Source organism: Mixophyes fleayi, chromosome 10 (genome assembly GCF_038048845.1).
Source record: "Mixophyes fleayi isolate aMixFle1 chromosome 10, aMixFle1.hap1, whole genome shotgun sequence".
Lineage (NCBI taxonomy): Eukaryota > Metazoa > Chordata > Amphibia > Anura > Limnodynastidae > Mixophyes > Mixophyes fleayi.
Genome location: NC_134411.1, coordinates 32,631,552 through 32,654,108, shown reverse-complemented (window position 1 = coordinate 32,654,108; position 22,557 = coordinate 32,631,552). Strand labels below are relative to the sequence as shown.

Here is a 22,557-nt window from a genome sequence, read left to right as displayed (position 1 = left end):
AAGGGGCCTCCAAAGAGAGGAATGGGGATCACGCAGGACTTCATCTGTAAAAAAAATTTAACTAATAAAGTTTTTAAAAAAAAAAAAATTGGCGTTTTAACAGAACTGAAAAAAATACTTAATTTTAATAACTAGGCACTTTTTCCCATCGGCACTCCGGCTAACGCCATCCTGAGATGACGTTAGAAATTGGAGGACAGCGGCGGTACTTGCTTTGCGATGGCTACCGTCTGCAATAACGGGGGATGGTCTTCACCGGCCGGCGGCTGTGGTAAATAGGGAGAAGCCCTAAATCCTGCGTAGACTTCCATTTTCCAAAGAGAATCTTTGCAAACTTCCAGGAACACCCCAAGGGGTAAATGTATCAAGCTGCGAGTTTCCGACGGGTTTGAAAAGTGGAGATGTTGCCTATATCAACCAATCAGATTCTAGCTGTCATTTGGTGGAATGTTCTAAGTAAATGATAACTAGAATCTGATTGGTTGCAATAGGCAACATCTCCACTTTTCAAACCTGCCAGAAACTCACAGCTTGATTCATTCACCCCCAACTCTCTCCAATGAATACAGAGCAGAATATTACTAGCTAGTTCAAGACCAGGCCATCTGCTGACCTGTAAAATAATATTTTTTGCCCATTGCTTCTCTGCTCTACCAGTTATCATTTTTTTTTAATCTTTTATTTCATTTACCTGATAGCAGAAACTGCCCTTCGTGTGTCATGATTCTAAGAGAGATTAAACTGTAGCTGGCCTGTGGCTTCAATCTCTCTAAGGATTATCTTTACCTTTTGAAAGGAGCAGGCAAGTTGTGAAAAGACAGATGTAGGTGAGTGCAGCGTGCATTAAGGGGAGGGGGATTAATGCAATGAACATCAGTGCTGCCGGATCCCTGGAGCCTATTTACACACATCAGCTGGACAGTCTCTTCTCATCCACTCTTTATATGATAAATAATATACACCCCCCCTGGTATTATTATTGTGGTATGTTCGGAATGTTGGACACAGCTGAGTGATACAGTATCACCCAGTAAAGAGAGGACATGAGAGACCCTGACTGTGAGATTTGTGAGTCGCTGCTAGAAAGCATGAGATGGTTCGCCTTGCAAAAGAGATTTAATTAGAAAGCAGCTGTAGGGAGTCTTATAACGATACATAAGAGTAGCTGCATGAACCAGATGTATCGGGGATGTATGACAAAATTAGATATATGATACAATATGTAGTTTTATTATTATTATTTTTTTGTGTGTGTTTTTTTTAAGCTGTCTGGCACTTATGTTGAATTAATAAAAGAGATTGCTCTGTTTCCACAGAGAGGGCTTTAAATTATTTAACTGTTCTGTTCCTTACACACAGTGGAAGCAGCTATTTTGTGAGCAAACGTGATGTTTAGCCTATGGGTTCACTAGGAGCTAGTGACACTGTGTGCCTCGTGCCTCAATGATAGTGAATTGGTCCGCTCGTATGGTGGCTGACTCCACCCTGCGTGGCTGACGAGAGCATTCTGAGAGCTCAGACTTCCATCTTTTCACATTTACTTGATACATGTCGCCAGGGCCGGATTAAGGGAATGGAGGCCCCTGGGCTAAGGGGGCATCCATTCCCCCGTGAGGGCATCCCCCCCCCCCCCCCCCCCCCGTGATCCGAGCTGCCCGCGCCCCCCCCCGGCACTTACCTCCTTCTCCGGCGCGCTGTACGCTCTTTACTGAGATCTCGTGAGAGTGAGACTCACGAGATCTCCTCAGTAAGGAGACTACAGCGCGCTGGGGAAGGACTGCAGTGAAAGTGCTCAGCAGCACTGATCGCGCCGGGGGCGCCCCCGCCCCCAACCGATCAATACTGCTGCTGAGCACTTTCAAGGGCCCCCTGGATGCCATAGGCCCCTGGGCTGTAGCCCAGTTAGCCCTATGGTTAATCCGGCCCTGCATGTCGCTTGAACTCTCCAGCACACAAGTAGATGCACAAGGAATAATTGTAAAGTTGCTCATTTTCCGATAGAACAGCTAATAATATTTTATAAAATAAAGTGTAGGATTGTTGTTCCCCTTATGTTGTGCATAATAATGATAAATGGAGCCTCTGATCTATCTCTAAACCTGCAATAGAAGGCTTGCTTTAATTGCACCTTAGATTTACAGGTGGAAGGCGCGCGTTTTAATTTTATGTAACATTTTAGGTAATGTGCATCAGTTTCTGCAGATTATGTAAAATAACTTGGATGTCTACTGTGCTTTATAAGTATCTGTTGTGTTCTGTAAACCTTGGCGTAACATGTATCACGCAGACAGACCTGTGATTTTGATGTATAGTCCCTGTGCTCTTTCCTCGTAAACAAAGTGTCCTTTTATTCTGCAAGGAGACAGTAACATTTAGCAAGACAAATGGCGGGTGCTGAGCAGACGCTGCACTACTGCGAGACCTTGTCTATTATCTTCCTCACCCTCAACTGGAGATGGTAAATGATGTGCATTTCAGCAGCCATAACACCGGGGAAGGAGTGTAGAGTATAATATGGATTACAGAAGCCTAAAGTCCTTACACTGTCTATAGGTATGCACATAAAGTGGTGCTATAACAAATTTTTATTGAACATATGGCAATGTTAATAAAGACTAGACCCCTTAATCCTGTTTTTCAATCATCAAATGACTATTTTTTTTTTGTATAATAAATGAATTAGTGGTTAGCACTTCTGCCTCACAGCACTGGGGTTATGAGTTCGATTCCCGACCATGGCCTTATCTGTGTGGAGTTTGTATGTTCTCCCCGTGTTTGCGTGGGTTTCCTCCGAGTGCTCCGGTTTCCTCCCACACTCCAAAAACATACTAGTTGGTTAATTGGCTGCTATCAAATTGACCCTAATCCGTGTGTGTCTGTATGTCTGTGTGTGTTGGGGAATTTAGACTGTAAGCTCCAAAGGGGCAGGGACTGATGTGAGTGAGTTCTCTGTACAGCGCTGCGGAATTAGTGGGTCTATATAAATAGATGATGATGAGTGATGACTTTTAATTGCTTCCATCTGTTCTTTTCAGCCATGTTTTCATATCAGGCAGGATTGTTTATGTGCGTTGCCGTGGGAACCGACACAGAACTGCTCACTGGATACAATTGTATCCAATCGAGAAAGCAGAGCCTTTGCAACGGGTACAAACAACTCTGTTTGACTATATTAACGCATAGCTGAGAAACAAAGAAGAAAGTCGACAACATACGTTAATGTATCTAGTGAAAGCCGCAGATGGGTATTTACAAGCCAATAAACGAATCATTTTAAGGCGGCAAATCCTCTTTAAATACCCAAATTTTTGTAATTTTCAATTGGGAGCTATGGATACTACGCTGCCGGTAACATGTATAAATGTATAATTTTCATTGGGACGGGTTTGGTGTCTAAGGATTAATGTCATTTTGTCATTCATTTTTTTTTTTTTACCAGAGAAAAAAGGTCTTCTAAAATGCTGGAAGGGAAGAGTCTAAAATAACATTTCTCGTCGCCACACACAAATGAGAATTGACTGGTAATTGTCTTAGACGGAGCACTGTGTCTCCATGAGCCATTCTACAGTGTGATGGATGACCCATTCCTCTGTAATAACTCTGACTTCTTACACTTGATTTCCGCTTCTTTCACTGACTGTATTTTTTTAAATCTTTTACTGCAATAATTTCTACTCTTCCTATTATTTTTATGACGGTCACCGTGCCAAGATGTTGGAGACGGGCAGGAAATAAATCCTGGGAATGGCATATAAAGGAAAATTATAACCCATTAATAAGTAACAATTACTTTTTATCATTTTCAGGTGTTCAGTAAAGGATATTTTTACATGCACCGTATTTTGCACAGATATTAATTCTCTCAGTGTTTTTAAAATCAGTGGAAGCTGCCGTATTCCTTTTCTGGGGTAAAAGAATATGTCGGGTGAATAATGTAACAGTGCCCCCCAGTGGCCATGTAATGGAAATTGTCTGAACTAGTAAGTGCTGCAGTATAATTTAGGTCAAGGGTGAAAGTGAGTGTGTATACGGGGGTACGCCATACCGCCACTTCTCCCACTGTATTCATTGAAAAACTATCAAATTCTATTCACTTACTTTCCCATTACATTTTTCATACCACCACTTCTAAATTTCCACTTCGACCACTGATTTAGGTGTCTTGTTGTTGAGGCAAGGGAAATAATATATTTTACACTATTTAAGTCCATCCACACACCATATGCAGTCCCACTGGGGCACCCTCAATGGAGACTTCCTAAAATTTGCTAGCCAACCCCTGTGGATAGAGGCTAAAATTAAGTGCACCCCCCCCCCCCCCTTCCTCCTGTTGTAGTCTAGTTTATCCCGGAACTGATCATTTGGGCAGTGCTTATCCAAACAGAGGCATAGCCAGAACAGAGAGTGGGTGTGGTTGGCTGCATTGAGGAGGGCTCTGGGTAGATCGGGGGCGTGCCTTAATGTGTCTTTAGTTTTACATTGTTAATGTTGGTTGCAGTCTATTGAGCCGCTGGAGATTGCTTTCACATTCCATAGGAAGGAGCTCCTACACAATTTGGAGGTTCTCCCGGCCTGTTCATAATAGTGAGTGAACAGAACGGTCATTTAAGGACACAGCGGAGGGAACACCACCCAAGTGCTAGATGGGGGTATTACCTTCAGAGATGGGGTATCCAAGGTTTCTATGGAGCTCGCCCCCAAGATTTAGTTTTGCTGATGTAATGACATATGAAAGTCCCAGCAAGGTAACAAATTATGCTGACACTTTTAACGCTCATTCTTCACATTCCAGATCCCACTGATAGATTTCATGTCGGTAAAGTCTTTGGGAAAACTGTAGATTTCATCCCAGCACTTAGAACACAGAAGTTAGCACAGATCCGAAAATATCCGAATCGAAGTTTTAATTTAGCAGTAAGCGAGTAATATCTTTACAGTTCTGCTCACATTTCCACGGTATGGTTTAGATAACACTCTCCGCTAACTAGTGATAATACTGTTATGCGGTATTCGCAGTACGCTGGGGCAGACGGTGGTACCTAGTAACGCAGCAGTTAGTAACAGATAAAGGAAGTCCCACCATATGGTACAGCTAGCCCACAGCTTGTTTTATTGGGCATCAAATGAGTAAGTAAAAGTAACAAAAACAAAGTAATTTTCAGCCTGTCCGACTGTAACAAACTCCATCTCTATTTGTAAGGAAGCTATTGTCCAGCACACATAAAAGTTGTACATAGCAAGTGTGGTCCTACAAGACCAGGGGGTATATTTACTAAACAGCGGGTTTGAAAAAGTGGAGATGTTGCCTATAGCAACCAATCAGATTCCAGCTGTCATTTTGTAGAATGCACTAAATAAATGAAAGCTGGAATCCGATTGGTTGCTATAGGCAACATCTCCACTTTTTCAAACCCGCAGTTTAGTAGATATACCCCCAGGTGTCTCTCACATAAGCTGCTCTCCCCGGATAGTGAGACACAGACAGCAGTCTGCCAGCAAGATACCTGCATGGTTTAGTTTAAAGGGCTACCATTTTCTCAGTCAGTCTCACACATTACCCGGGGAAACAGGATGGAATTCTCATAGAGAGAGGAAACCGCTATGTGTTTGTAAGTGAAATAAACAGAAAATCTGTCTCTATCACACTTAGGGCTAGATTTACTAAGCTGCGGGTTTGAAAAAGTGGGGATGTTGCCTATAGCAACCAATCAGATTCTAGCTATCATTTATTTAGCACCTTCTGCAAAATGATAGCTAGAATCTGATTGGTTGCTATAGGCAACATCCCCACTTTTTCAAACCCGCAGCTTAGTAAATCTAGCCCTTAGAGAGGGATCCTCTAATGCATTAGTTAAAAGCGGACAGGCCAGGATGTATTTTGCTGAGGCTGGTTGTCTCAGAACATGGGATTGCTGTGACTCGCTTGCTCAGTAACTCACTCACTCGTTGTGTGGTTTTGTACTGCATGCAGTGAATCTACCCAAGTTCAGTTTATGCAGCTTACAGGAAGGAGTTAAAACTGTGTTTAAACATTTAACGCAAGTGTTTTACACAATTATATTACATGATGGTGAGCTTTTTAAAGTAGAATAAACCCTTGTTATTAATAGGCCGTATTTCCCTTTAATGTCTGAAATCTTCTCTGCGTGCATATTCTATTAATCTGTCACCCATACAGTATTTCCTAGAATATCACAAACCTTTTTTGCTTTTTTATTTTTTATATCTCCCCTGTGCATTTTCGAGCTGCTCAGCATAACTGTGTGTGTGTGTGTATTTTATCCCCCACACGGAGTGACCCCTCCCACATCCTGGACAAATTAGCTTAAACTCTTCCAGATTTGCGAGGACACTTATTCACAGAGCCATGTGCTCAGCATGTGTGTGTCACTGAGGATCCTGACCATGTCTCTGCTTTTACCAGTGCTCCCATCTGACAGCCGCAGGCAGAACAGATCTTTGCTTTGTGTGGCACTAAATAAATGGTACAATAGACAGAGGGCTGGAAACCTCATAAAAACTCAAATTATCCTCAGAGAAGGCTGGTTTGTGTCATTCTTAAAATCTAACTTCGGGTGGGGGGGGTTTAAAGGTGTCCCCAAATGTTGTGTTCTCTAGGTAGCTGCCTATGGCGTGTTGAAAAGAGCGGAGTTGTGCGCTCTACCTATCGCACCTTCTCTCTGCTGGACATGAGCTTGTGGAAGCATTTTTCGGAATGCTACAGTAACTCCCAACATTGAATCGGAACACAGTGTGAAAAGCGGGGTGGGACTGAGACGCACTCGGGACTTGGTTACACCCCAAGGCATTGCTAGTGTATAATTGCCTCCCTCAGCGCAATGATGCAAATCCCAGCATTGTGCAGTGGTGACTGGGTCATGATGTTGCACATCGGGCCTTCACAGCCCTTGCATTTGCACTTTGGACCACCCTTCTGGCTTCTCCTTGGAGGTGTGGCATAAAAAGTGGGAAAGTAGGGCTAGAGCTTCTGAAGAGCTGATAAATCCCTTTCCTCCCTCCCCTCTACTAAAAACTCACATGCATTGCTCTGTCCACCAGTGAAAACTGCATGCCGCACCTGTACACCGCTGCTGTGCAGTGACCGTAAACAGGTCGTACAACTCAACATTCAAATGTGCCGACTGCATGGATGGTTGGACAGACTCCTCAAATGTGCACTGTCCCTCCTAAATCAGGATATTTAGGAGGTAGGCATTATGCATTTATTAGTTTACATTTATAACACATCAGAAGGTGAGCTATGACATGCTAGCAAAAACACACACATGTTCGTAAAACCGCAGCTGGTATAAGGCCTAAGACAGCAGGGCTTAGGTAGCAGGATGTTTGAGGGGCAAGAAAAGTGAGATCGATGTAATATTGATCCGTGAGAATATTTATTATTTCTTATCATGTACACTACTTTTATCCAGGTCACGGAAATGCAAGTTGACTTGTAATAATTGACAGTAGAGGATGTGTTCTTCCTATATTTGCCTAATCGTCCGGAACATCCGGGAGACTCTCGAATTTTAGGGAAGAGCAGGCACCCTCCTAGATCCTGCCCCCTTCCCTAGAAAAGGGAGCGGGACAGGGTGATTGGGTTTGATAACGTGTTCTGCCGCAAATAGTGTATTTGTGGCCACGCCTCCACTGCGCTACGACTATAATTGTGGCAGTGTGCCTAAGGGGGTGGTGCCTTGATAACACAAATCGCTTGGTCACATTTCCCCTTTCGTTGGGGACATCTTCAAAGCTGTCAAGTATTTCTTACAATACACACTTTATTATAATGGCCACTATTACTGTTAGAACTCTCAGATTACAATCAACAACCTCAAATCTTTATATTTATAAAGATATTCTTGACTTATATTAACATCACTTGTGTATTAGAAATAAATGAAAATATCACAAATGAAGCCGTGTGACCGTATATAATTAACCACTTACAGCTGGCTATATATATATATATATATATATATATATATATATATATATATATATATATATATATATATATATATATATGTATATATATACACACAAACAACATAATTGACATTTTTAATACAAAGATTTCAGCAGACAAACCCCCATCTTTCTAGCATGGCGAAGGATTTATATTTTAATGTTGTATTGTAGAAATGCATCAACAGATAATAGGGACTAACCTGGAGAGGATGAGACTATAGTTTTGCTTAGCAGGAGGTGGATAACGTGAATGAAGTGTATTTATCTGTGCTCTATCCAGCATCAGGAGACCTGTCTTAATCTAGCGAGGTTTCAAACAGAGAGACGATTGTAGCGAATGAAAGGACACTCGCGTTTCATTTCCCCCGTTAACCGTTCTCTGTAATTTTCTTCCCCATATCACAGCGTGAGCAAAATTGTATTGAATACAGCCACGTCTGCTCCCAGTGATAAGATGGCGGACAGCGTGGGCGTTTGAGCAAGGACAAGGCTCACGCTGCGGGGCGGGAAATTACTACATAATTCATTAACGGCGTCGCTCTTATCCAAGTAGGCCAAAGAACTTTTTCCTGCTGTACTGCCCCAGTCTTGTGTTTATCTCCCCGACCTGCGGGTGGAAAGAGAGATAACGGAAAATGTTAATCGAAAATAAAAACAGGTCTGCACCGTATGTATCTGTGTTTGTGTATTTCGGCTGAATCAGCCACTGGATATCGCAGCCAAAGAAGGAAAGCAGTATACACAGAGGAAGGAAAAATCACTCTTATGTTTTATATTATATACTTTGTTATACTTTATTGTTCGTTCTTGCAAGTAGCGGACAAGGTCACCTCACACTGGGGGCATGACCCCATTGTATTCGGTTTTGCCTCCAACCCCTTTCCCCTCCACTAAAAATACCACAAGGCACCCACTCACTATAGTAAGCGGAACACACTTCCCAATGAAACTGCTGCTTGGGACAAAAGTCCAGATTTTCAAGATGCACGGTCTGTACCTTAGAATCGGAGATTGATGTTTAATTATATTTTTGTCACATGGTTTTACCTAGCTTACATAGGTATTACTAATTGTAAGAAAACTAAACGGCGCTAAGCCATTCCTTTTTGTTTCTGTCTCATAATTCCTTTATCTCCCAAATCCCCAGTCTTGGGGGTCTATTTATTATCTCTAAAGACCTTTGACTACGGGGAAAATAACTCTTTGCTGCAGAAAGGCTTATCATCATCATCATCATCATCATCATCAGTTATTTCTATAGCGCCACTAATTCCGCAGCGCTGTACTCTCTGTACACTCACTCACATCAGTCCCTGCCCCATTGGAGCTTACAGTCTAAATACCCTAACACACACACACACACACACACACACACAAAGATACACACACACACACACGGGTCAATTTGTTAGCAGCCAATTAACCTACCAGTATGTTTTTGGAGTGTGGGAGGAAACCGGAGCACCCGGAGGAAACCCACGCAAACACGGGGAGAACATACAAACTCCACATAGATAAGACCATGGTCAGGAATTGAACTGCTTATTTGTCATTTCACCAAATTTAAGAAAGCCTTAACTCCGGCGAAGGATTAATTCTGTCAGCGCCAACCCTGTTTCGCTGTGTGTCACCATCCAGAAAACTTTAAAATTGAATAGTGAGACAACTTTGTTTGAACCTCTACTTCTGGCCAGCTCGGGCCATTTGGCAGAACTACCAGACCCCTCTATTAGTCTGGTCAGCTGATGATCTCACGGCACAGTGATTATTATCATGCAGTCTTTCCAGATGTTAATAGTTTTTGATCATCTTGGGTGACTTGACAAATTTGTATCGCTGGAAGTTTAAACCGGCCTGCTCCACAGTGAAATGCAGGTTGTGGGAAATTTCGCCATAATTTCGCTCATAATCATAAGATTTTATTTCAAATACAAAATATTGCATTATAGCCGAGCTCAGTAATCCTATAATTCTGATATTTGTAGGTCACAATGATCCACCTAGACAGAACGGCGTTTGATGTTGTTAGATGCAACTGCCCAACAGCAAAGTCTGATGCCCGTTGCGCCATGACCACGCCCTATAGTGGGACACAAACACGCCCCCTTTTGGATCCATGTCCCGACTTGGCTATTGCAGCTGAAACTCGCAAAATGCATCCCATCAAAAGGATTGAACGAAAGTCTGCCATATCTGAGCTTGTGCAAAGAAGACTTCATTTTGCAGGAGAAGGTATTCAAATGAAATTCAAGTGTTGAAGGTGACACGGAGCCCTCGTTCCATGTCCTTGGAGATGGAAAAGAATAGGCTTCAGCTTTCAATAAGAAACGTTTTGGATATGATATGCCCTTCAGGGGCAAACGCAGGATTTGTAGAGGGGGGTTTCCACACCACGCCACCAGTGGGCGTGGCCAGCATGCATGGGGGCGTGGCTATAATTGTAGACAGTGCTTGGCTGCTCTCCAACTCTCCCTATCCCCATAATATACATGAGCAATGCTGCGTGCACTACTGTTAGGTGCACGCAGCTCTCCCTTTTCAAGCAGAGCCGTGTGAAGCACGGGCAGGGTCCATCCACCTCAATTATACAGTGCCCCAGGTGTGGAGGGGGGTTTCCAGGCACTAGGAAACCCCCTGCGGTTTGCCTATTCCCTTCCACAAATGTTCTCTCCCCCTTTATCTCATTTTGATAATCTTGCATCCTCAAAAAATGTTTGCACTGCTCTAGAGGTAGCAAGAACACACTTACTCTGCCCAACTATTTCCTTTAGAGGGTACAAACGTCGGCTGTTCCGCAAACGCCGCCATCTTGTTCTGCAACCCCATGTCCTTCGGCAGAAATCTAGTTGCACCTGGGTAATTCAAGCTGCGGAGAGCCCCCAAAAACTATTTTGCTTTGTGCCTCTACTCCCAATTACGCCTGAGAGAGGACTTTTCTCCCTATAAATAGTGGCCATAAAAACACACTGTAGAGATAGCGATTCCAAATGTATAAAACAAAGCAAAACTCGTGAACCTTTTTATTTTTGCATAAACGAATACACGGTGCTGACCGGTAATATAAGTTAAATAGACATAATTGCGATGTTCCATTGACACATTTTTATGAAAGAAATACTCTTTAGAAAGCTAGTAACTCTCATAGTAATTATTGCTGTTTAGCGAGCCAGAAAGTAGGACAATTTTTTATTATTAATTATAATTTTATCTTGAAGCTTAATCCCCCAAAGTGCATTTGTCACTTACTGACTGTCAGACAGACTGTAAAGCCAGCAAGAAACGCATTAACCCCAAACAGTCTGCCAACAGCTGGGCTCGCAGACGATCACCTTGACTTGAGCTGTACGTCATAATAAGGTGCCCAGGTCAAGTCGTCTGTGGTCACATCGTCCCTTCGTAGGGCAGACAAGGACTCTTGGACCACTCCACTGTCCACAGGATGATCAGACATGGTGTCTCATCTCTCAGAGGTATCCAGGCCTCATTAGACGCTCGTTAAGACTGGCGGGGGAAGATTTTCTGCTCGGTTTTAGAGATGAAGAAGAGGGGGGGGGGGATTATAACCATGTTAAAATGAGCAGTCTCAGCCATGCACACACACACAAGATTAATTAGTTTGTCAAAAAGAGAAGGAAAAAAAAGAGACACGGCAGATGTTACGGTGGAAGTTTAGCCTCTCCGGTATTGAAATGTGTAGACAAAAGCGTACAGAGCATGTTTATTCCGGAGATGGTCTACAATTGTAATGAGCATAACCTGTCAATACAAAAGCGGACCTGCCAGCTTCAACATATTCTTTCCAGCGTGTTCTCCGTGGCCAACGTAGAGCAGCATTGTTAGGGAAGGTTACCGTGCGCCAAAGAAGGTTTAAATGAGCGTACGGTAAATAGCATAGTGCGCTTCTGCAGGCTGGAGATACTCTCAGTGTTGTGTACAGTGTTAGGGCTAATGGTAAATGACATGAACTTGTAGAACAGGTATTGGAGGTCTTCACCTATAGCAGCCGCCGTTCCTGTAGAGCTGAACACGCTCACAGGTACTCAGATGCCCCCAGGTCTTATACTCCGAGTGGTACAAACTTATGGATTTACCGTAGCACAGGTGAGGGCCTGATGGCAGGAGATAAGCGAAGTCCAGAACAGGCCACGGTCAAAGGGCTGAAGCAGGCAGCGGAGTGGGGTCCAGGCTGAGGTCAGGGCCGGCAGAAAGATAGCATATCCGGAGAACAGGCAGAGGTCAGGGTCACCAGCAATCAAACAAGGTCCAGTAAACAAGCCAGAGGTCATACACAGAAGAGCAGAATACAAAGCAGGTCAGCAGCCAGGAACTGAGCGCTATAACTGGCAGGGAAGCTAAGCCCTCCCTGCCTATATATACATGAAAGGGCCAATAGAAACTGGAGAGGCACAGCAGGAAAATCAGCCACCAACTGGAGACTAATTACTCCCCAGCAGTTGAGCACGTGCCCGGCTGTCCAGCTGGCCGTGTCACAGCGGTGATGTGCAGAGCGTCCCAGCCGTTGCCATGATGACGGCTCATCCGAAAACCGGAAGGGACTCCCCGAGCGTCATGACGACGGCCAGGGCGCGTCTGAGGGGCCAGTGCGAGTTGCGGCGGTGCCGAGCCGCCGCGACTGGTAACACACAGTACAATGGACAAATCCATACTTGACAATCTTGGTATGGTGGAATAATATACTTATTTCTACTACCCAGTTATCATGATTGTCATGACAGTCCTGATTTTTTGTGCTGAAATTGTAGTATTTTGTGAAAGAGGGCGTGGCCTGAGAAGTCCAAGCATGGCCTAATTTGTCCTGATTGTGAGGAAAGTTGGAATATATATTCTTATTGTAACATTTAAAGGGATGAGGATACCAGCAGATGGATCTAGGCGATTCACTAGGGGGTCACATAGTGTATATCACTATTGTGTGTGTGTATGTATATGTGTGTGTGTGTGTGTGTGTGTGTGTGTGTGTGTGTGTGTGTGCATATATGTGTATGTATATATGTATCATTATGTTATATTACTGGTATGTGAATTATAAGACTACTGTGTTATTCTGTTGCTGTCTATATATTTACATGTTGTTGTATTTCCTTTGATTCTAAGACAGGGGTTACCCCATACATTATACACTATAATATATACATACACAGTAGCTTATGTGACTCGTATGTTTGTTTATTATTCTGATTTTTAATTATCCATATGATCCTAATATAACTCAGATTTAGTGATCCTACAGTTTTCAAATCTGGGTAATGCTGGGAATTAAGCAGAGGCAGCTGGCAGGGTGACAGGACAGTCACTGGTGCCTGCACCTTATCAGAGACACGGTGGATATACGAGGCTTCATTCATCATCCGGAAAGACATTGATAGGACATGGATCCTAATTGAAAGTGTCTGTGCACTTAAAATCACTTTCCCAGAGCTGATAACAATAATAAAATAATTAATTTCTTCCGCCGGTGCGATGAATGAACGGAAAGGACATGTCGGAGTCACACTGATCAGCAGCCAGCGGCTTCCTGAAGCAAAGACACCTAAAGTCAGCCAGAAACTTAACATTTTCTGGTACAATAAAACTTCGCTATACATCACATTAAAGTTTTTAATTAATATAGAAAGCCTTCGTTTGTAGTGATTTACCATTTCATCTGTCTCATGTCAATCAGATTCATAAAAGAACAGGAAAGTTAAAATACATTCCATTTGCAAAATAGAACATTGACAATGTCTGGTGTTATTCTCCTTTTATAAAAACATGTAAACGAAATAAAGAAGATGAAGTGTAACTTCTCTTAAACTGGCGGGTGGTATTGCATCTACATGGAAGACCCGTGTATAATCCTGACTTGATTACTGGTAGAAAAACATCATACCTGCAAACATTCTCAATTACAAAAACACCCACCGTTCCGCCAATGTACAAAATACCCACGCGTTTCGCCAATGTGTCAGGTCCTCATCCTCTTTGCCCTCAGTAAAAATACCCTGTTGGCACTTTTTCTTGAAAAGGCAAAAAGTTTTATTTTCTTCCCTAATGATCTATGAGAACCGGCAAACCTAATGCTGCCCTTATTGCCTATAGTATCCTGTATGGCGGTGGATTGCGTTCTGGTTGTTCGCTTATTAGCAGACGTTTAACTTTAAAGTATTAGTCGCAAACACCAAGGTTTTCATTAATTTGTCGTTTTAATCCTTTATGCAGATCAGCAGCTCCTCTGTAGGAGAAATCACTTCTGGGAAACACAATTTACAGAAGCTGGACAATTAGATGTGTACACGGCTCTAATGAATTTTGCAATCGGGCTGACTTTTTATTTTTTATTTTAATAGTCGTAAAAAGGAGACGACCAACTGGGATCTACAGTAAACGTTCTGCAGTATTGGGCGCCAGCAGAATGGTCTTAGGCCTGTGAGACAGGGCTTTAATCCATACGCCCATAAATTGTGGTGTCCTTATTCTGTAGAGAATATTGTGTCTGCAGACGCCCCTTCTGCCTCTAAAGAGCTGATAGTGAATGATGTAATGTCACCCGCTGAAGGACGCTGGCAAGGTCATTGATTAGAGAAGGATATTGGGGGATCGCTTAACGTTGCGGTGGGGGCTGCTGGGTGAGGTCACCCTTCACATCTCAGTATCCAGGGAACTCACATTTCCCGAACAGCTTTAATTAAGTGGAGTAAACTCCTCTTGTGTGGGAAGCGATTTCACAGGAGATTGGCCGGGTGCCACCATAATGAAAAGACACAAAAGTGGGTTTTCAGCAAATTTATTCTAAGCAGTTTCTCATCCTTCTGGTCATTGTCCAGCTGCCGGAATTGGTTTAGGGCAAAACTAAATTGTAAACACAACCTAGAGGTACATGAACTGGACACGCAACTCACTGTAATAACGTAATATAATCATTCCTGCGAGAGGTGTCGTTTTGATGTTCACTGTGATATCATGTTATTATACAAACCCCTCATTGATTTTTCTATCCTCAACTGCTCTATGATGGATTTGTGTTTCGTCTTCAGGGGTGAAGGATCCACATCTGACTCGGGTGAAGGAAGCGCCGGCTCACGGTTTCATAGCCCCCCGCCAGGCAATGGACCTTGGTAAACAAACGGCAGTTACAAAATCACTGGGACTAAACAGGTACCGTAACAGGGACCATTGGTTATTTTGTAATATATGTGTTCTGATTAAAATACAATATATTTAAAATATGATACACAATGCTACGTGGCATGATTGCATTTAACTATAAGCAAGCTAGGCAAATGCACATGGTAGCTTTGTTCATGGGGTATTATAGGGATGTGTTTCTATTCATAATAATTTATTTTTCTTTTACATTTTTACCTATTATCTCCCAGTGTAAATAAAGGAGGAAGGGGTTTGGAAGAAGGGCATGTGTGGGTGTAATATTAAGGGGACCATAGACTCTCTGGCCCTGGTTACAAGTAAAACGTTTCATATCACCTAAGTCTAAAGCCAGGCATGGCCAACCTGCGGCTCTCCAGGTGTTGTGCAACTACAAGTCCCAGCATGCTTTGCCAGTAGATAGTCAGCCAATAGCTGGCAGGGCATGCTGGGATTTGTAGTTTCACAACAGCTGGAGAACCACAGTTTGGCCAGGCCTCAATAAAGGTTTACCAAACATTGAAACGGGCAATATTCTCTTTTAGGAATGGAATAAGGGGTTTCCTGACTTTGAAAATGGATTGTTAGACTTTATAGAGAGATTTCGGACTTTAAGGTCAGCTGAGGCCCTTTGCTCTCTGTGTAAAGAGGCAGCAATGAGATAACATCAGCAACTGTCCTACATGGGTGTCATAAGAGTTCCTGACTTCATCAGAGGATATTAGAGGTCACCTGACGCCGCTCAGAATGCTCTGTATTGTATTCAGTCATCATTTCCTGCTCGCACGGGATGTGGGCGGGGATAGAACACCCTGTAGCCAATCAGATCATGCGAAGGTTCACAGCAGAAAGAGATGAGTGCGCTGATCATGTGGGAGGCAGTGACCTGTCCACTCGTGAGATGGTCAGTGAGGACAGGGGCAGTGACATGATGTGAGATGAGGAATGGCGGCAGCAGGAAGCTACAGACTGAGAGTTGTATAATGGAAGGAGCAGGGTCCCCCAGCAGCACAGAGTATATCAGGAGATGAGTGATGTGTTAGTGAGGACAGGGCTGCATGTGACAGGGGCAGTGACATGATGTGAGATGAGGAATGGCGGCAGCAGGAAGCTACAGACTGAGAGTTAAAAAATGGAAGGAGCAGGGTCCTCCAGCAGCACAGAGTATATCAGGAGATGAGTGATGTGTTAGTGAGGACAGGACTGCATGTGACAGGGGCAGTGACATGATGTGAGATGAGGAATGGCGGCAGCAGGAAGCTACAGACTGAGAGTTATATAATGGAAGGAGCAGGGTCCTCCAGCAGCACAGAGTATATCAGGAGATGAGTGATGTGTTAGTGAGGACAGGGCTGCATGTGACAGGGGCAGTGACATGATGTGAGGAGAGGAATGGAGGCAGCAGGAAGTCACAGACTGAGCGTTATATAGTGGAAGGAGCAGGGTCCCCCTGCAGCACAGAGTATATCAGGAGATGAGTGATGTGTCAGTGAGGACAGGGCTGCATGTGACAGAAGCAGTGACATGATGTGAGGAGAGGAATGGAGGCAGCAGGAAGTCACAGACTGAGCGTTATATAGTGGAAGGAGCAGGGTCCTCCAGCAGCACAGCGGTATATCAGGAGATGAGTGATGTGTTAGTGAGGACAGGGCTGCATGTGACAGGGGCAGTCACATGATGTGAGGAGGGTATTTCTCAGTCAGGAGACTGAGAATTATAGATTGTGGAAGGAGCAGGGTGCCCCTGCAGCACAAAGCACAAACTAGTAGTGTCAAACACATCTCTATATGAAGTTCATACATCCAACTTGTTACTTTTGTATAATCACGAAAGGCAATGTGAATTGTTATGGATAGAAGGAGCGCACTGTCGGGGCCGTATGCATAGGTGAGCACCCCCCCCCCCCCCCCCACACACACACACACACACACACACCCCATGTCCAGTCCCATAGTGGGGCTACCTTGGGCCACCTGCATTTTTTTCCCCTTTAAAATGTTCCTAATAAGCTGTTGTGCTAATATTTGCCAGCCCCTGACTGCTGCACCACTAGATGGAGTTAGGGGGGTTTAGGGGCTATGACTAAAGAAAGTGTATTTTATATTGCAAAAGTCTGCCAATTAGAGGCACTGTTCCCTGAAGTTATATATAAATGATATTTGTGTGTGTATATAAATATATATTGAAGCAAATGAGCAGTGTCTTCATTTGACATTTTTGTTGCCTTCGTTTGGATGACCTATTTTTAACAATGTTTTATTCATTATGACTATATTTTTGACTGTATGTATGAAAATCAAAAACCCTTTCTGGCAGGTCCCCTGTTATTTTCTAGTCTATTTTCCAGTCTATTGCTTGAGCGCGAGGCATTGATGGCTTTTTTAATGGTATGTTTGTGTGGGGTATTGATTTTATGTACTCCCTGTGGGGACTGTTTGATACAATAACTTTTTTACTGCGTGTTTTACATTACATCGCAGAAAGCACAGCTGTAATTATGAAGCTTATTACTTTTTTCCTTGTCCTATTTCTCTGTCTCTCCGTCTATCCTATAATGAGAGCTGGCTTTACAAGTCCATAATCATCGCGGGCTGTATGACATCACGCACAAAATCTGACCCCGTAGGGGGGCGGACCTAAATAACACTCTCCCTTTAACACGTACGACCTCACTTAGCGTTAGTTCAGCTACAAAAGGTCGTTTGACACTTTGGCAAAACCATGTTGTTCTGCAGGGGGGGAAATGGTCAAAGTGAGGGGACAGATTTATTGTTGGGAGAGGGGGGTGGGTCACTCTACCTCAACACTAAATTGCATGGTTAAAATAAATCTATATTTTGTGAGGTTTTCATGCAAAAAGAAAATTGCCTTTGCACCCCTTGTATCGCCACATGGTTTATTCCAGGTGTATCTGCGTTCACTCTAGCTGGATTTGCTCATTACTCTAAATGGGATCCATATTGTCACAGGTACCTAATCGTTTACAGGGTTTTTCTTCTTGCTCTTTCTGTGCCTCTTGCCATTTGTAAGTAAAGGATAATTTGTTTAGCTAATGTCTCTCCCTTCTCCAAAATGGCCGAAATGTAGCGGTGCCAGACATGTTGACACCCGGAAACAGTTGAATGGTTAATAACACCCCTGGCATTTTTATCCTGAGTCTGAGACTGATACCACAGCAGTCTATTCATAAAGATCTATGTTGAAAGAAAGAAAGAAAAAATAAATATATATATATATATATATATATATATATATATATATATATATATATATATATATATATATATATATTAATTAATTAGACGGCACTCAAGACTTGCAACAACTGACAAGTTTGTTCCGTATGTGCCAGCAACGTTTCGAGACCCGTCTGATCTCTTTAAATAGGAAATAAATAATTGCACACTGAACAAAATATTTTATTCATTATTTAGTATTGAGGAAATAACCCTTTGGTAAATTGGGCGCAGCAGAGAAAATGCCCCATTGTCTGGTCTTTCGCCCCCAGCAGGGCTTTTCACCCTTTGATAAGGAAGTCTCCATGTTTCAAGTTCTGAGCTAACATTCTGCTTTTTAGGACAATATTGGTTTCAGCTTGTTCTCCAAGGTGATCTTGTCATAATCTCCAGCGATGTAAAAGGCGCAGCTTACCCTATTATAATAGTCTTTGAATGCCTTTGTGATGTCTATTCCTGGCTGCCTCTATCCTTCTCCCTAGGACACGGAGACAATACCTCCCTCATTATGTTCTACATTCCTCGGATAAACCGTTAGTTACAGACTTTGAAAGCCAACCGGCTTGATTTCATTAACAAACATGCAGAAAATTGTTTGATGGGGGGGGGATATTTGCTCTACATGTCGTCCTATGGTGTAATTTTTTTATGGATAATGGTTTACTGACATATCATTATTTCTTTCAGTTTCCAGCGGACAATAGAGCCTCTCCCTACATCTCTCCCGGTGTTCTGTGTTCCTTCCTGCAGAATGTGATAACACAGAAGACAACAAGACCTTCATGACAGGACTCTTAATCACCATATAGCATCTCGCCCCCAAGATCTGGTCCGGCTAGCTTAGGAGAGACTCGTAATTAATGCTTGGGGTCAGCAGTTACCCAAACCTCACCTAAGGGCTGTTTTCATTCTCCTCGAACCTGGACACTCTGTGCATTGAGTTTTCCGAGCATAGTTTATTTTGTTTATTCTGTTTTATTAAGTTATCGAAGCACTTAAATAAAAATAGCAGGACTTGGGCAAATATTCTACATCTAAGACAATACGTTAGGTGTCTGTGAACTGACCACTGTCTCATGAGCAAGACAGTAGTGTTACATGACTAAGTTAGCGACACTTGTGATATACACGCATGTAATACCATCTTATAGGACATGAGACTAGACCCAAACGTGACACTTTCCACTTGGTACAAAATCTTCTATTCCCAAACTTCAGTCGGAAAATCTAGTCACCTGGGCTGAATTAATTAGCTGATGTTTAAAAATCACCCTCCTCATCCATTAATGAAGCCCAGGCAACTACAGTAGTAATATAACTGGGAAGCTCAGTAGTAGAGCCATTTGTATTGGGTGGAATGGTCGTATTGGAGGGTCTGTGAGACTATTTTATTACCAAATTTTTAATTTTGTTGATGGATTATTGACCTCTATGAAATGCAACGTTACCTGTTTTATATTTACTTGTTCTTTTTAATTGGTTCTTGCATTTGTCCAATACAGCAACTAGGGTTTATTTAAAGTGTGCTTGTAGCCTCTGCCATACCAAGCAACATTTACAGAGGAAAAATAGGGACAAAATGTGTTCTGCACCAATTCACACAAACACCACTCCCGATCCCTGCAGATTACCCGAACCAGGGCAGAGCAGCATGCAGTTGGGGACGGTGTTATGATGTGAGGAGGGAAATAAAGACAATCGGAAATCACAGACTCAGAATTAGATATTGAAAGGAGCAGGGTCCCCCCAGAGCACAGAGTAGTGGGTACAGTCACACTCATCCATGTTCATATATACAACTTTTTATTTCAATAGGTAATATCTAATTATAATGTTCTCTTGGTGATTCAGTGTAAAAAAGGCCATTTTTTAGTTGAGGAAGAACATAATTGCCAACATTGGTAACTTGTGTCCTGGGAGGCAGCTGGGTGTATCGTTAATCGTGTCGTTAGCTCTGCCCCCAAAGCAGTCATCACTTTTTTGGCCAATAAAAATGGGGGGACGGTGCCACAACAACATGAACACGGTGCCACTAAGGCACGCCCCTCCATCTAATTTGCAGAGCCAGCCGGGAATCGTGAGAATTGCCTGCTCTCCCAGAAGTCCAGGAGACCGACTCAGATTTTGGGAGTCTCCCGGACATTGGCAAGAGTTGGCAAGTATGAGGAAGAATAGTAGCAAATTAAAAGGGTTGTTCGCTTTTGGACATGCTCTCCTTAGTTAATCACCTGCTATATACCCCTGGTGTGGGGGCTTGACCCCACAACTCACTGTTGCTAGCACATAGCCTCCCAGCCCCCTAATCTTACATCATGGTCAGCTGACAGGAGCAAGAGGCTAAACCCGTCCTAACTACTTCAGGAGCAACGTGGTGTACAGTGTACGTAGCTCTTGTCCAATCACGTGCTTCATACACTACCCACCTACCATACTGGGAAATGTGACACTATCTGCCCGGCAACACTGACACCACTTCCCTCTCCATTCTGTCATTGGTTGGGAGAATACCGCTTTAGGGGTGAAAGCGGACAAGGTTGCACTCGGAAGTTCAGTCTATAGATAGATCTCTGAAAGCAGAAATTAAATGTTTCTACGTTAATCCGAAAATAAAATAAATGAACCCATTCTGTCAGAAGATGGCAGGACAGTACTGTGGTTTTGTTGTATACCTGTTTTATTTTAGTTGTTTTTTTTATTATTATTGTTTGATACCTTTACAAGAAGAAAGTCATGTTTTTCCTGTATTAAATCTGAGCTATTTTTATAACTGGGTTTCCTCTATTTATGCTTATGTATGTAATTAGCACTCCGTGTCTCTAATTAAGTGCAGTGTTTCCGAGTCTATTAGCAGTTTTCTACTCCTCAGTGGTTGTGTTACCTTGGGATGAAGAAGATATTAACATAGATAGGAATAATTAATACGTGAGCAGAGTGCGTTCTGAGTGCGCTATGTAATATCACACCTTTAATTGAAGCGCTGGCTGAGTGACGTTAGCAGATGGCTTATGTAAAGCGCGTCTACGAAGACTCAGGTTTCCCTGTACACGTCCTCCGTTTGTGATTCAGAATAAAACGAGTGTTAAATTTTAATAGCCAACACTTGTTGCCGAGCACTTTCATGGGAATTGAGATATAAGAGATGAAATAGATCTCCTTGAAATAGGTAGAAAATTATAAAAAAAAAAAAAAAAAAAAGATTTATCACAAACTTAAAGCGTACCCTTGACTACAGACTGTGGGGGCAGCTAGTGTGAAGACGCAGTTTATGATTTCCATTAGGAATCCGTGACATTATTGAATCACTTATTGCCTCAATGTGTTTGCTGGTTCCAAGTGAATTGATAATATGTAATACAGAAATACTTGAACATTGGTGTAGACAGCACAGGAAATGTCTTGCTCTATATAGTGTGTAGACGACAACGGCGCTTTAAGTTAAAATCACCCTGGTGTATTGTTACTGCATAGCTGAAATGTTTGCAATAATAAAAAGATCAATTAACTAAAACAATGTATTTCTTCCTTGTATTGATTTTTAAGACGCCACAAAACTCTGAAGCCCCTGACAGTCAATATAACAAATTGTACGTGGAAACATAACAAGGATACACCAGGTTGACAGGGGATAGAGAGTGCCCTGTGCTTGAGTGCTTACAAATTAAAGGGAGAGGGCAAAGCTGAGACGATAGGGACAAGTGGAACAAGATGGTAGTTGATAGTACCAAGAGGAAGTAGTATCAGGTGAGGGTAGGATAGGCTATAGTGAAGAGAAGGGTTTTAAGAGAGTGCTTGAAAGGTTGGTGAAGAGCCTGGTCAGGTGGGGTAGGGTGTTCCATAAGTGAGGAGCAGCAAGTATGGTTTTGCACCTGTGAGCTGTTTTTATATGCCTGAACAATTGGGCATTTTTTAAAAAAAAATAATTTTGTGTGGGGTTTGAAGCACAGAAAACACGTACACACGTAACATTCCATCAATACATTTGTCTATAGTACAGTACATACTTAAGAATGTTTTTCATTTGTTTTGATGTCATTTAGTAGCAGCATGGGACTTTTCTCCTTGCTGTTCCAATTAACTTGAGTAGGAGGAAAATCAGCAGAGGAGTAAAACAGCAAGGGGAAAAATAAAAGAGGAAGATGAGAAAATAAAAGACGCCTATAAGACCAAGCAAAGACGAAACGCTTGTATGTCCAGGAGCTTGCAT

General features: G+C 42.7%; 1 protein-coding gene across 2 annotated transcripts in view; it reads left to right on the top strand.

Annotated features, from left to right (window-relative positions):
• The window catches only part of TRIM44 (tripartite motif containing 44), a 70,693-nt gene that overhangs the window by 35,793 nt on the left and 12,343 nt on the right, over positions 1–22,557 (top strand). The window contains exons 5-6 of one of the 2 annotated variants that reach the window (XM_075188349.1): positions 15,009–15,129; positions 19,041–21,864. The exons of the other annotated variant lie outside the window; for it this stretch is intronic. Coding sequence (XP_075044450.1) covers positions 15,009–15,093 — 85 coding nt within the window. The 3' untranslated portion in view covers positions 15,094–15,129; positions 19,041–21,864. Of the gene's footprint in view, positions 1–15,008; positions 15,130–19,040; positions 21,865–22,557 lie in introns of those variants that run through there. 2 annotated transcript variants of the gene reach the window in all.